This window comes from Muntiacus reevesi, chromosome 2 (genome assembly GCF_963930625.1).
Source record: "Muntiacus reevesi chromosome 2, mMunRee1.1, whole genome shotgun sequence".
Classification (NCBI taxonomy): Eukaryota; Metazoa; Chordata; class Mammalia; order Artiodactyla; family Cervidae; genus Muntiacus; species Muntiacus reevesi.
In genome coordinates, this window is record NC_089250.1 from 111,364,112 (window position 1) to 111,380,097 (window position 15,986).

Genomic DNA, 15,986 nt, shown 5'->3' on the forward strand with positions numbered 1-15,986 from the left:
TTGAAAACTGCACAAATTCATGGGAAGGAATTAGCCTTTGTAGCAATAATGAAAACAAAATAAAATTGAAGTGAACTAAAATGACACACAATAAAATGTGTTGTCTAAACTTCAGCAGAGGACTTAATTCTTCCTGTCACAATTTACATCTGCAAAATTTTTACTCAAGGAAATGTAACCTTGTGAAAATTAATGACTTAAAGAGATTTAGAAGGTATAACCAGTAAAATTTGATATTTGCCAAAAACTGGTGGAGGAATTTCACCTTAATGTAAAAAATTACATGAAAAAGAATTAATCCCCTTTGCAAATAATTTCAATAAAAGAAAAATGAAAATGTTAAAAATAGAATATGGCTTGACTTTGAATTTAAAAATTAAGAAATTAAATTGATGAAATGTAGCTTTCTCTGAATAATTAATATTTTCTGAAAGAAAAAGTAGCAGGCTAGTTTATGCTATATTCATAAGCTTTCAGCCAGAGCACCCTGGGGGTCAAAATGGCAGAATTCAGAGGTCCACCATGGCAAAATATCAGGGTCAGCAGAGCAGGGTGAGAATATCCCTCCTGGGGTTGTTTTATATAATAAAGGAGAAGAGATTTTAAAAAGTGCACTCATTTGAGAGACTAGACAACCTCCCTTGAGCAGCGCTGTTTGAGGTGGTCACTTCAGTACTTAGCAAGGATGGCATGCCCACCAGTCCGTGGAGAGGACAGCAGGAGCCCTTATGCGCCTTTTGGGGTTTAGCAAGCGCTGCATCACCATGGCACTCTATTCCAAGCCCAGACACAGATTATAAGCTGAGACTCTTGCCTGAAATCATGCTCAGGAGGGAGAAAACCTCACTTTGTCTTCTCTCCCTTTCCATGGGTCAGGGGGAGAGCCTTTCCCTGTTTTATTTCCAGCCTAAGGCTTCCCAGACGGGTCTGCAAATGAAGGGAAAATACTCTCCCCACGGAAGGTGGACTTTGTCCTTCCTGCTTCCCCTAAAACTGCTCCCAAGCAACCTCTTCCCTTAAGACTATTTTAAAATCTCTCTTCTTTTTGTTTTCTTTTAAAATCTTTTCTTTGTTCTTAAGTAGCTTATGCTGAAGGAGGCTGTTGTACTTGGAGCCTGCGATTCTGCAAGCTCTGCTAAATCCTGTGTGATGTCCACAGTGGAGCTGATAGTCCATCACACGGGCTGACCTCGGAGTATTGCTCCAGCCACTTCTCAAGACCATAAAGCATGGTTGTTTATTCCTTCTAGTTCCCGGTTTACTTAGGACCTGCACATAACAAAGGCCGAGGAATGCGCTTTCTGGGGAATGTCCTTTCCCCTGTGTGATGTTTACAGCTCTTAAGGCTGGATGATAATGTTCCTTCAGTCCACTGCGCTCTCTCCAACCAGACGTCCCGATTGCTTTGTTTTTGTGGGAGGAAAGTGTTGAGCATAAAAACAACATCAGTGTTGAGGAATTGAGGCTGTTGCCTTCTGTTACTTTGCAAATATTTAATCTGTGTATATTTTTAAAACATTTCAAATGCCTGTCATCTAAACGAAGGTTAAAGTATGAGTGTTTAACAACTGAAATTCCTCACTTTATGGATTCTGTTTAAATTGTGTACAGATAATTTGAATGGTATTAAATTTATCTATTCAAATATTTATTGAACACCTCCTTAGTACTAAGTACTGTTTGAAGCACTGGGTATTAGAAATTGAGAAGGAGGGATTATTATAGAGGTGACATGTTCACACTATGTATAATGTCACACAGAATCTTCCATAATGAACCAGAAAGACTCTCCAGATATTCTTTCCATCTCTGGGCCCACCCACGTCTTCACAATATCATCATCACTCTTCAGAGGCCACAAAGAGTCTGGTTCCTTGCTTTACCCAAACAGATGGGAGAACAGGAGTTGAATGAGGAGTCCTCTGTCCCCTGCTTATTTTGTAGCACTAATTGGAAGGTGCTAGTGATCACAAACAGATTACAATCTGTTTGTCATTACACAGTTACACTTACATACATTTGTGATAATAGCATTTAAAGCAATGTCTACCCAAACTAACATTATTAGTGATAATAAAATCTATACCTTCTCCATGTTACAAAGATGAATTTATTGGTCCAGTTGGTATTCCATCATCTGATGAGTTTTTTTATGAGGAAAGACTATTATTCTTTCACAGCTAAAATACAAATGGTAGACCACTTACTGTGATATTTAGTCTTCAGTTCTATTGAACACAGAGTTAGGAGACTCGAGCTATGTCAAAGCTAGGGGGATATGAGCTAATTAGTGGTGAGCGTGTCCCAGCTCTGGCTATGAAATGCAGGTTGCAAGAAAGTGAGTCAAAATTCTTTCCTTGGGTGTTTGGAGGTCCAGCAAAGCTCCCTTTTATGTATTATGGGAAAATGGGCTGGATGGGTTTCAAAAGCTGACTTGGCCCAAATCAAATTTTGATTAACTAACCATTGGCTCTGTCTCCTACATCAGGCAGTATAGTACCTGGCATCCTTATCTTCATAAGGGAAGCATTCAGAAATGCTGAATCATCCGTTTCACAAGCAAGGTGGAACTCTGGGATATCTGGCCCCTTGCCCTCATTTTACAGATGGGAAAACCAGCCCAGTGAGGGAATGTATGTGGGTATGTGTCCTCAGCTGTTGGGGCCAAACTGGATTTAAATACAGGTCTTTCCCCACCTCCCCTTACTAAGTAGATGGTAAGAGAAGGCCACCTGGGATGTCAGCAAGTCCTGGGGTGTTTGCTGGCCTCTACAGGGGTGTGCAAAGAGGTCCTTTCCAGGACACTCAGGGTTTTCCTCAGTCCTATCCGTACCATCGCCACACTGGTGCAGCCAAGAAAAGACGCTGAGTCCCAACCCCCAGGCAGCCCCAAGGTCATAACCTAACCTGCTCAATTAGAACACCCATTCCAGTGTGGGGGCGGGGGACATTTTAAAGATAAAGGACCTCTTTAAAATAGACTTTTCCCGACATATCTTTTCCAGAACTAAAGTTTTAAGAGCTTACAGTGATGGCAGAGCTGGCTACTTAAGAAAAATTAGACTGTCTCATTTGGTAGGAGAAGATTCCCAAGGGGACAGGGCGCTGTCATCTTTCAGGGCTCCCCGAAAGAAGCCCCGCGCAGACAGCTAAACGTCAGCCTGATTCGCGTCAAGCCTGCTTCACTTATTATGGGCAAAGGCAGATATTTTAATTAAAAACACTACATACGCCATTAAATGTGTTGTTCCCCATCTAGTCCCAAGACATTTAGAGTTTGAAGAGATACAAACAAGTGAATGCATTGCAGATGTACACAGAAACCACCGCCTACCAAGTCACCACCAGCGGGTTCCAGAATTCCACTCTCGGAGCGCCTCCCCATCAAAACGTTCTTTGCAAGCAAACTGTTTCCTCCGTAGTTTGCAGTTTATGGCAGTTGCCGTGATGGAGAAGGAAGGCCAGGGGAGAGCCAGAGAGAGGGAAACACACAGTCACCGTGTCCCTTCATTTATGAGCAGATCGTATTAGGTTACAAATAATCTTCATGACAAATGAAGTCTTAGCGCTGCCTTCCCCACCCCCCATGCTAATGTTATTTACTTATTTATTTATTAAGCATGAAAGTCCTCTTTGGGGGCAGGGTTATCCATTCCCAGCTGTGAGCTTAGGTCAGCGACTCAATGGAGGCTACCACTTGGTTAATTTAAGCAGTCGTTGGTGGTTCAAGTTCAGAAATCTCATCTGACTTTAACTGTCGCTAGCCGTACCACCTTTCTCCCCAGGGGAGCAGCAGCAGCTGGATTTCATTGTCGGGCTGCCAGGCTGTCCCTGCTCCTTCCTGGAGGAGCCCGCAGACTGAGGGCCTTCCTTTCCCGATTTTATTCAAGGTGACAGCTCCTCGCACGTTGGCGCTCTGACCAACTCAAGTAGCCAGGATATCAGGGGGTAGGAGTGTGGTCCTCCTGCAGAGTCCAAATTTAGATTGACTGAGGTCATCCTCGGGCCTCATGACCCCAGTGCTCTGATGGAACAGGGCTGCCAGGAACTTGGCCATGGGAGCAAGTTTCGTAATGATGTCTGGGGAGAAACGCTATGCAGGAGCAGGCGAAGAAGACCCCAAGTGCTGGGGAGTGATGTCAGCTTTTGTTAGAGCGGCAGACAGTGTTAGAATATCCTTGGCATAATATGGCTCTGGTATCTCTGTCAGCATCTCTGTTTTCTGTCACCGCACACAATCCTGGGCCTGTCTCGAGCCCTGACTGTGTCTTTTCAGATCAGGTTATGCCAGCCCGGAGACTGGCTCTGCTCCCCACCCACAGCCCCTTTGTTTGAAGTCGGCCCTCTTGTCATTAATGCACTTGATGTCTATTTAAATCTGAGGGTGAGCGCGGTATCTGTTTTCCCGTCAAGAGATCATTGACAATATTAATACCTCATGTCCCTGCCTCATTTTCCAAGCTCTGACACTTTGCCACAGTCTCCTGCATTCATCAAACAGCCCTTTCTCACCGGGGTGTCTATAAACATTCTCACTTTCAGGCCCATAGGAACAGGGCAGGCCTTAAAAAGGACTTTTATCAGTGCCGGCCAGAACAGAAGGGCAGGGGTCTGCGTGCCTCAGAACACATCCCCTCCCTCCGCATACAGCACACGTTCAGCAATATCCAGGCTGTTTCTAGAAGGGCTCTTGCTATCCAGGTTGTCTGTAGGAAGGTCTGCAGTTGAAGTTTGCCATGGAGAGAGCGCAGAGAGAAGAAATTCAATCCCCAATGTGTTGGGGAGTTTCCTGGAGCAAATGCACCCGCTGGTGTTTTGTGTGTGTGTGTGTGTGTGTGTGTGTGTGTGTGTGTGTGTGTCTGTATCTGCCTTTCATTCTTTTACTCAAGAGAAAGACTATGTTCTTTATAACATCTGACAGCCCTATTCATTTCTTTTTATAAAAATTATTGCTGTCCTGGTGCTGTAGAGAGAAATTAACATCCCATAGCCTCATCCTTCCACATTCTTGAGGATTTCGTGGAATCAGTTATGTTTAAGGAACCCCTTGTGGATTTTCAAGGACTTTTGAGACATTCCCACCCAGGCCTGTAGGGGGTGCTGTTCAGGGACTGCAGCCTCGAGCCACGCCCACAGACCTGTCCTGGCTCTGATGAGTATGTTAGCACAATTCCAGGTGCTGTGTAATTCAGCAGAGTAAATGAACAGCTCGGTGTCAACAGCCAAAAGAATAATTTAGGCCCCAAGAAGGGTCTCAGGGAGGTTTCATCCAACCTCAGTGTTTCCAGGCACCAGACCAATACTGGAAAGCAGAACTTGGGGACTAGGGGCCAAGGAGAAAGCATGGCCAAAGGTGAAGAGTGGTCCACAGTGAACTTTCTCAGGGGACCCTGGCAGGAAACAGAGGTGATGACAGCCAGCCCAAGGCCCATTCTGAGGTCATGAAATGATGTCATCCTCTCCCGATTGCAAACTTGCAGAGATTCTGTGACCCCAGCAATTCTCCATGGTGTCCCAAGTCATCCAAACCAGGGAACATCTGCCTTGTCTTTAAAAGTTTCTAAGTCATTTTGAATCCACGTTGAAGAATACAGTCTACAGTTTTGTAGTGGAGAAATATCTCCTGTACAATGACCCAAGTATTTACCACATAAAACTTCTGATGTAAAGAACCTGCATGATTTTCAAGTGCTGATTTATCCCATAGGAATAGTAGATGGTGGTTGTTAGTTTCACACTATCAAAATAATGGGGGAAAAACATGTATATGGGTAACTATTTTTACAGACAGATTTGTATTTCATGAATTTATGTGTTATGGATACTTTTTTTTTCTGGTTATGCACATTTCAGAGACTCAAGTACTATTAAGTAATAAAGACAACTCCATGAAGCTGAGTTTTAAGTTAGTTTTTCTTAAATTAGAAGGAAATAAACCAAAGGTGGCAAAAATCAAATTGTAGTTATAAATATTTTCATGCAAAAAAACTGATATTTTCTTAATAATCCTGCAAAGCTTTCAAAATAACTATGGCAAGTGATTTCTTATGGGTATTTAGGATAAGTGGTGAGTTGATTGAAAGGTCTGACGTTATTCTAGGGGCATCATTTAAAGTCCTCTTATAATCTCTGTGAATGATAGAAAAGCTGTATATGGAGCCACAAAATTATTTAAAACTGAAGATGAAAATCAAGTGCATTCCAACCTGAGAGTATAGTTCAGGACCCCTGTAAGAAGAAACCATTTACTGTCAGAGGCACCGTTACTTTCTATGTGGCATTTTGTGAACACCATCCTTCCTTAATCACCCATTATGTACTTGAGGTCTGCTGTGATTTGGAAAGTTCTGTCTGGATATTAACAAAATTGATTCATGATAAAGGATTTGAAACTCCACATTCTGGAAGGATTGTTTTATATCTTTTGTTTAGACTGAGCCTGACTTTTAATTCTTAATTTTCCATTTTTAGAAAGTCTACTAAGTGAACTTGGAGAGAGAATGAGGGTTTTGCTTTGTTTTGAGAGGTAGCTGGCCAAACTAGAAAATTCTTTAAAATGTGAAAGGCAAATCATTCAGGAAAAATATTCTTCCTAGGAGCCTGTGCTCTGGTGACATTTTATTTGAATGTCAACTCTAAGGGCAAGAAAGTAGAGTCCTTCTCTTTGGGGGCTTAATCCATTTGCCACCACCCATGGGCTTTGTGATTATATTTCTGCCATGAGCACCAATGTTTTCTTGCTGCAATACTTGTGCCATCAGTAATAATTGTGTTTCTTTTAATCTGCAGGTGTCCTGGGGAAGTGTCGCTATATTTACTACGGGAAAAACTCAGAGGGCAACAGGTTTATCCGTGATGACCAGCTCTGAGAGGCAAGTTCTCTATGCCTTAGCCAGTGACATGAGAGATAGAAAACAAAACAAAACAAAAAGGCAAAAATAAAGGAAAAGCTAAATGAAAAGACAATGGCCCACATCCCTTCTCTGTAGGGAAGCTGTGACTTCAGCTCTTGGTACCTTCTGCTGACTTTGCCAGGCCTGTCAGGATCATCCTTCTGGCTTAGACTGAGTGGTCACACAGAGATTGACGTGATTGCCCTTAAGCAGGTCTCATCCACTAGGGTGACAGACAGTGATGGCGAAGCACCAGGGCTGACAGGATGAACACCATGATAGATTGCCTGGCCCCTCCACTGCTCACAGGGGAGCAGAGGTCACACCTGGGGCCTCCCTGGGCATGCTCAGTGGTTGTCGTCAAGTGCGAGAGACTGTGTCTTTAGCTTGCCTATTGAGCAGAGATCCTTCTGATACCATTGTGCTGTGGGTTGATTTTTAGTGCCACAGTCAGTTTAGAGGAAGCCTTCTTTCTGTTATTTCCCTTAAATCTTAATCTCTTGTATTCTGCATAGTCCCCTCCCACCCCATCCTCATCATCCTTTAGCATATTTATCACAGGCAGTTCATTTCAGCTAGTTTTTTGGAGAACAGAAGAGGTGAGTTCTTAGCCACGTTGTGTTTTTATGATGAGCTTTGTGCTCTTACAATTTGTTGTTTGGAGTAAATTGCTGTCACTAAACCTTGACTTCGAAAGCATGGATTTTACCATGTTTTGTTTATTTCTAAATCCTCTTCTTGCCCTGAATACTAGGCAGTGTCAGGCATCTTTCACAAAACCGAGTTCTATCCAAGGACTCTTTTTTTTTTTTTTTTTTTAACCACATGCCCTCCCAGCTACGTCTTAAGGCCATATGTGTGTGTGGAACTGGCTTACTCCTTTGGGTGCTGTATAAAGGTAGTGAGGGGATAAAAGATAGAGCAATAGGTCAGGAAGTTAAAAAGGAAAGTGGAGACTGTACAAAACACTCACTAGACCAAACAGTTTTCAATAAAAGGCACAAACCCTTTGTATTTAGTATATTTCTCACAATCTCTCAGAAATTAAATCCACAGCTTATGAGATGGTCTTTGTATACCTTTGTTTATATTCCAGCCCTAATGTTACAAAGAAAATGAGCATCATCATGCTGGTTGGATGGCTGTAATTCCATTTAATATACCGGTACACCAGTAGAGGATGTTTGAAAGGCTATTTGCTCTTGACACAGTAGCATGTATGTTTATTTTTATTTAGACCAAGTGTTCATTGTCCAGGGTCTCCCAGTATTTGGTTAGTTTAAGGACAACAAAATGTAAATGAGAATCGTTCCTAGTTATGGATACCAAAAGACTAGAGAGCTGCTATGGTAAAAGTCTCTAACGATTCAGAACCCCTGAGACGCCCAAGAAGAGCTCTGTTCTAGTCCATTTCCATGGCGTCTGGCCGACTGAGTCAACACAGTCCTTGAATGACTTGCGCTGCGGTTGGCAGGAGTCCCTCTTGTAGATTACACACAACATTCAGTAATCAGTTATTGAGACAAATTTAGATCAAAATCCTTAAGACCATTAATAATTAGAGAATATTGAATGCTTGGCTTTTTCTCTCAAATCCATTAATAACCAGGGTAAAGTATCTTTACTCTTTTTGATCTACAAAACAGCATTGGGATAATGCTTTAAATGAGCTGTATTCAGCCCCACCCTGGTTCTTTGTTTGAAAGCACCAGCACATGTTTTGTCCATGGCATATTACGGGCAGTCGGAGTCCTGTGCAAGGGCAGCTAGACTAGTCCAATGTCACATCCAATCTTGTGGCACATATATCCTTGTCTTTATAAAAGGCTTTAACCCTGCCTCAAACAATAAAAAAGCACTTGTGAACTGACCACAGAATTTTTCCATCTTTATTTTTCTTACTTGTTTACTTTTCTTAATGTCAGAACCATTTGTATCATGCGCAGGAATGTCTCCCTCAATGCGAGCTTTGGAGGCAAAAAATATTTTTGGAGTGAGTTATTGACCACATTGTTTCCCTCTCTTTGGGTTGTTTATTTTCTTCTAAAATGGTGTAATAACTTTCATTGAGATTAGCTTTAATTATAATTTACGTAAAGTCCTTAAAACGGTATATTCATCTTAATGATAGAATTATAGTGAGTTCTGTTTCTCTTAAAGAGGGATAATGATAATGAATTAGTGTTGGGTTGTTTACAGTTCCACTGTTTGTTAAGGAAGATTTGCTGTGCTTGAGCGAGATTTTGGTCTGAATTGGCAGAGAGGGGAGCGATGCAGCATGCTTAGCTTAAATCCCTAGGAATTTCCCAAACCTTGTTTTTCAAAGTAGAGAATTAGAAGGTAATAAATTTAGTCCAAGCTCAGACATACTTCATACCCCCTTTTGCCGCTTGGTCTTTCTACTTTTGACCCTGTTCCACTGAGTTTCTTCTTCGGGATTGTGGTGCCAGCCGGGCAGCCCTGGTCCTTCTGACTTGAGAGCCCCTGCAGTAAAGGCCATCCTGGAGTCCTCTGTCGCCTCAGCAAAGGCAGGGCGGACTGTCTCTTTCCTAAGTGATATAATTTTATAGAACAATTTCTTCCTTGGGGAATAATGGTTTTGATTGTGGGGAATCCTATTAAAAGTACAACTATTAGAATCATTTGCTTTTACTTTTACCAGCCTTGCTCATAAACCCTCCATCTGTTTGTTGCTTTAAATAGAGGAACATTATAAGAGATTATCACCGATCAAGCTGCACGTCTGAATGCTGTGTCTTTTCACATATTCATGTGTACTGAGGAATACAAGAAAGCAAGCTACAGATTCTGGATTAAAGGATTTTCATTTTTTGTTTGTTTGTTTTGTTTTGTTTGTGTGTGTGTGTTTTCCAGCAGAGATGTATCTTGCACATTTTCAAGGGAAAATGTCTTTCTTGTAGCTTCTAAGAAGTAACCTGGCTGTCTTTCTTATCTTTGTTAATATGCAGATCAAAAGCAATCCACAGGGCTCTTTACATCAAAACAATGAGTGTTCAGTAGTTGTTCCTCATAAGGGCAGCCTAAGTCAGATGTGCATTGCAGTCTAATGCCCAGGGTGGACAACACAGACTCCGCTGAGACCCCTCCATGCTGTCCGTAGAACACAGCTGATCCAATGTGACAGTCACCATCTGCTTTTCCTAGTTTTCTTTCCAAGAAGAAGCCTTTGCTGCAGAAGGCTGTGAGTATGACTTGACTCTGGCCTCTCTGACTTGTCTAAATATCATGCTGTAAACTACCATGACTAAGACCTAGAAAGGGGAAGAAGAACACTGGAGGGTCCCAAGTAACAAGTGGGTTACTTGTTTGTGTGACGGACCATCAGCCTTTGTTGAAGCCATGTGTTGTTTTTAGAACATCAGCAAATACTTAGAGGATCTGAAGAACATACAAAGACAGTCACCTCTCTGAAATGATTATCTTGCTACAGATTTACCTGAAAATTTCTAGCAGTGGTAGTTCTCCTTTGGATAATTATAATCCTGAATGTTAAGTTGCCACTTTGTGAGTGGGGTAGACAGTGTTATTTGTACATATTAATGTGTTAGCATATGCTGTTTTTCTTCTAGAGTAGCATGGAATGTGGCAGCCTAGGACAAAGGAGTTTTCCTAAGAAATAAGAGAAAATTCTAAGTCTGGAATATGTCTAGGGATGAGTGGCTAAAGTAAGAATGACGTAAGAGGTAATACATGGAATCATGCCAAAGGAGAGCTTGAAGCAGAGCCTGGTGCAGAATTAAAGTGTGAACTTAGTGGATAAGGATATAGGGTGCTGAGGGAATAAGGAAAAGAAAGGGAAAAGACAGTTGATGCCAATTAGAAAATTTGCAGATGTTCAGCACTAAAGTGGTGTTGAGCAGTTTTTTCTCATCAAAGTGGAATCATCTTTGATCTGAGTCATTTATATATGTTGGATCAGTTCAGTTCAGTTCAGCCGCTCAGTCATGTCCGACTCTTTGCGACCCCTTGAACAGCAGCACGCCAGGCCTCCCTGTCCATCACCAACTCCCGGAGTTCACCCAAACTCATGTCTATTGAGTCAGTGATGCCATCCAATCATCTCATCCTCTGTCGCCCCCTTCTCCTCTTGCCCTCAATCTTTCCCAGCATCAGGGTCTTTTCAAATGAGTCAGCTCTTCACGTGAGGTGGCCAACGTATTGGAGTTTCAGCTTCAACATCAGTCCTTGCAATGAACACCCAGGACTGATCTCCTTTAGGATGGACTGGTTGGATCTCCTTGCCATCCAAGGGACTCTCAAGAGTCTTCTCCAACACCACAGTTCAAAAGCATCAATTCTTTGGTGCTCAGCTTTCTTTATAGTCCAACTCTTACATCCATACATGACTACTGGAAAAACGTTGGATACTAATCCCTTATTGGTTATATAATTTGTAAGTATATCCTTCCATTCATTCATATTGTCCTTTCATTCTGTCAATAGTTTCTTCTGCTGCGCAAAAGCTTTTAAGTTTCATAAGGCCCTATTTGTTTAGTTTTGCTTTTATTTCCTTCACTTTAGGAGACAGATTCAAAAAATGTTTCTCTGATTTATGTCAAAGAATGTTTTGCCCAGGTTTTCCTCTAGGAGATTTATAGTATCTTGTCTTATATTTTTAGTTTATTTTGTGTATGATATTAAAGATGTTCTAATATAATTCTTTTACATGCAGTTGTCTAGTTTTCCCAGCACTATTTATTGAACAGACTGTCTTCTCTCCATTATTGTGTTCTTGCCTCCTTTGTTGTAAATTAGTTGACCATAAATGCATGGGTTTATTTCTGAGCTGTCTATTTTGTTCCATTGATCTGAGTCTGTTTTTATGCCAGTACCATACTATTTTGATTCCTGTAGTCTTGTAGTATAGTCTGAAATCAGAGAGCATGATTCCTTCAGCTCCGTTCTTCTTTCTCAAGATTGCTTTGGCTATTTGAGATGTTTTGTGTTTCCATACAAATTTTAAAATTGTTTGTTCTAATTTTGTAAAAAAAAAAAAATGCATTTGGGATTTTGATAGGGGTTGCATTGAATATGTAAATTGCCTTGGTATTATGGTCATTTTAACAATATTAATCCTTCCAGTTCATGAACACAGCATATCTTTCCATCTGTTTGTGTCATCTTCAATTTCTTTCATCAGTATCTTAATATTTTTCCTTACATAGGTCTATTACCTCTTTAGGTAGGTTTATTCCTAGATATTTTATTCTTTAGATACAATTGGGGTTGTTTCCTTAATTTCTCTTTCTGATGATTAATTCTTAGTGTGTAGAAATGCAACAGATTTCTGTTTATTAACTCTGTATCTTGCAGCATTACTGAATTCATTAATGAGCTCTGGTAGTTTTCTGGTGGTGGCATGTTTAGGGTTTTCTATCTACAGTATGATGTCATCTATGAACAATCATAGTTTTACTTCCTCCTTTCCAACTTGGGTTCCTCTTCTTTCTGTTTAGTGCTTTGATTTTTAATATTTCTGCTACTTCCCTGGTGACTCAGATGGTAAAGTGTCTTCCTGCAATGCAGGAGGCCCAGGTTCGATCCCTGGTCCCCTGGAGAAGAAAATGGCAATCCACTCCAGTATTGTTGCCTGGAAAATTCCCTGAAAGAGGAGCCTGGCATGCAGTTGCAGTCCATGGGGTTGCAAAGAGTCAGACACGACAGCAGCTAACACAACACAACAATACACTATTTAACTTAGTCTTTCATTAAAAAAAATGTGCTCTAACTTTACCCTATATTTAAAGTTTCTTAGGCTCTCTATTATAGCATAATTGCTAGAAAAAAATTTCCTGGGCTTGCAATAACTTATTTAAAACAATAACATTTCTAAAATATTTTAACTAATTAATTGACTTATCAAAGAGTTGTTGAAAGTCATCCTAAATAGCCTGAAAAGTGTGAGTGTCTGTGTGTGTATGTGAGAGAGAGAGAGAGAGAGAGAGAGAGAGAAAGAGGCTTTAGAATCTGTGTAGAGAACTCCTATACTGACGTTGTAGTTTTCTAACTTGCCTGTGAACTCCACAATGAGGCAGATTTTACTCACGTTACAGTGCTACATAGAAAAATGTATCCATATCATGCCTAATTAATTAATATCTACTTTGTGCCTTCTTTTCTTATAAACCAGTTGCTTACTTTTTATGACTTGCTTAGGCTGTGGTGTCACAGAATGGTGGTGTCACAGAATCATGATGTTTTTGGTTTTCCCCCATCTACAGCCTTTGAGACCTAATTTGAACCTAGTGAGATGATTGTTTAAAGTATAACATAGAGCAATTTTGTTTCAATTAGGTGACACCATTTTTACTAAGTGAAAAATAGTACATGAGTTATTTCAGAAAGTTAATGAATAAAACTAAGTTTCATCAGTAGACTATCCATATTTACCTATTTACAAACTTTCATTCCCAGCTTCCATATTTGCCTATTTGCATATAAAGACAGTCTTCCGAAAAACTCCGTTATCTGCAGAGCCATAGTACACAATCCACTTTCTGTAGCCACATTAACTTTCTCTATGTTGCTCAAACATAATAAATGTAGGAGCATGCCTCCAAATGAAAAACTCTCCTCTTCCTCCTTTAAAACTTTACTTGATATACCCAACTGAGAATGATATATTGTCAAAGAATTGCACTATACTGTAAAAGGTTTGCCCTTAAATAGTCCATACATTCCTTGAGGTTTAAAGAGGTTAGGATGATGGTGGAGGTTACTATCATGAGAGTCAGTGTAGATATTTTCACAAATCAGGCTTAACTGCTGCCTAACAAATTAAGTTTAACTGAAAAAAAATTCGAATCTTACTAACTCCAATTTATTAGCCAGGCCTATAGGTTGACACTACAAATATTTTATGTGTCATATAAATATAGGATATTGACTTATCATATATTAAAATGGATTTTGCAACCCTGTTTTGGCAGTTTGGTCAGTGGACCACTTAGTGGGCAATATTATATTCATGGATTCTTTGCTGTTTTATTCATACACATGTGCATGAGCACATATGCATATTATAAACATATGAATGTTTTTCCTAGAATTATTTTATGATATAACATTTAATCAAGCACAATACCCATTTTATTAAAGTACAGTAGTCAAGAAACTAGGCACACATATGGAGGACATTTGTGAGTGAAAAGTGGGCCTAATTATTTAATTTAAAAACCCTAACATTTGCACGTACTTCTTATTTCCTCCCACCCCTACTGGATCACTGATTTTTCTAGAAATATTTTCTAAGTTATTCCATAGTTCAGGTTGTCCTCTCTGGTATTGAAACTGACTTTAAAACCGATGCTAATCCATATCCAGAAGGACACACCTGGGATGCACTCACTCCAAAGATGTTTATTGGAAACCTTCAATATCCTAGAAATTAGAAATATAAGAGTAATAAGAGATTGGCTTACTTCTGGATAACTTTTATCTAGAGGAGACTGATATCAGTTCAGTTTAGTCATTCAGTCGTGTCTGACTCTTTATGACCCCATGGACTGCAGCACGCCGGGTGTCCCTGTCCATCACCAACTCCTGGAGACTGATATACGTATAAATAATCATTATTTGCTACAATGGGCACAAAGTTAAAGATTGCACCAAAGAACTACATGAATCAAGGCCCAGAAATGACAGTGAGGAATTAATTTCAAATGTAACCATATTCCAGCCATGTCTACAGTTAACATCTTGATCCCAGCTGCTGTCATTTCTTACCCGAATCATTCATCCCCACTCCACGGCTCACCAGTCTCCTCATTCTACTCTGGCCTTTCTACAGTCTATTCTTAACAGAAAGTCAGTGCAATCCTTTAAAAATGCTAAATCATAATCTGTGTCTCCCCTACCCATGGTTTCCCATCTCATTTAGAGTAAGAGCCACAGTCCTTACAAGACCAACAAGACCCTATGTGGCCTTGTATGTTCTGTTCTAGAGAAATCCATGTCCCAATAGCTATGAGAATGAAGCAAAAATCAATGCAAATATCATTCCCTATCACTCTCCGTGCCTTCTCTTTACTCCAACCACAGTGGCCAGTATTGGACTTTGTACTTGCCATTCAGATATTTGCTCAAATGTCACCTCCTTAGAGAGGCCTTCTGAGACCACTCTATCTGAAGTAGCATTCCCGCCCCCCATCTCACTCCACTTACCCTACTTAGTTTTCCTCTGCTGCACTTGTCACCACTTGACATATTATATATTTATGGAAGCGGGTATTTTTCGTCCAAACAAAGGGAAGGACTTGTTTTGTTCTGGGCTAAAAGATACCTTGCATGTGCAGACACTCAATGCATAATTGTTTTATGAATGAATGAAAGAATGGCTCCAATTCACAGAAGTCTGTTAGGCTGTGTTTACAGACATATTGTTGCATATTAAACAGGATGAGTCTCTTTCATCAAAGAGATTTTCACTTGAAAAATCCACCCTCCCCCTTTCTTTATTCTGGATGAAGCAAACAAACTACTTCATTCTGTTTTAGAACAATGTAGAATGTGGAAATATGAAAAATGGGCAGTGGAAATGGGTTAACAAGCAAACAGGAAAGGAAGGTTAATGTCAAGAAGCAGAATTACAAGATGATATGCAACTTGACCTTGGATGGATTTGAGATTCAAGGTCTGCGTTATAGGGGCTTCTCTAGTTGCACCTCAAGCAACCAGTAGGCTGTGTGAATTTAGTTGTGGACACATCTGGCTGTCTATATCAAAGACTGCATGCCTGGAGATAGAAGGCCTTGTCATTCATTCAGTTAAAATTTTCAAATGGAATCTAATCTTTATTCTCAGTGTATAATTCTTATTTTTTGTTGTTTAGTTCCTAAGTCATGTCTGACTCTTTGCAACCCCATGGACTGCAGCACGCCAGGCTTCCCTGTTCTTCACTATCTCCCAGAGTTTGTTCAAACTCATGTCATGTTCAAATTCAGTGCTTATATATACTCACATATGTATATATATGTGTGTATATATACATGTTCTTAAATATACTTAAATATGTATATATTTGTATATATAGAAATGTTCTTATATGTGCTTATATAATTCTTACATGTTATA

General features: G+C 40.3%; 1 protein-coding gene and 1 long non-coding RNA gene across 3 annotated transcripts in view; one reads left to right on the forward strand and one right to left on the reverse strand.

The window, feature by feature from the left end:
* The window catches only part of LRMDA (leucine rich melanocyte differentiation associated), a 1,142,706-nt gene that overhangs the window by 1,096,117 nt on the left and 30,603 nt on the right, over nucleotides 1-15,986 (forward strand). Inside the window, exon 8 of the mRNA XM_065922685.1 lies at nucleotides 6,790-6,872. Coding sequence (XP_065778757.1) covers nucleotides 6,790-6,869 — 80 coding nt within the window. The 3' untranslated portion in view covers nucleotides 6,870-6,872. The remainder of the gene's footprint in view (nucleotides 1-6,789; nucleotides 6,873-15,986) is intronic.
* The window catches only part of LOC136159892 (uncharacterized), a 40,933-nt gene that overhangs the window by 15,040 nt on the left and 9,907 nt on the right, over nucleotides 1-15,986 (reverse strand). The window contains exon 3 of one of the 2 annotated variants that reach the window (XR_010661521.1): nucleotides 14,336-14,463. This is a non-coding gene — a long non-coding RNA (uncharacterized lncRNA). Of the gene's footprint in view, nucleotides 1-14,080; nucleotides 14,464-15,986 lie in introns of those variants that run through there. The other variant, XR_010661520.1, reaches the window with a different exon arrangement.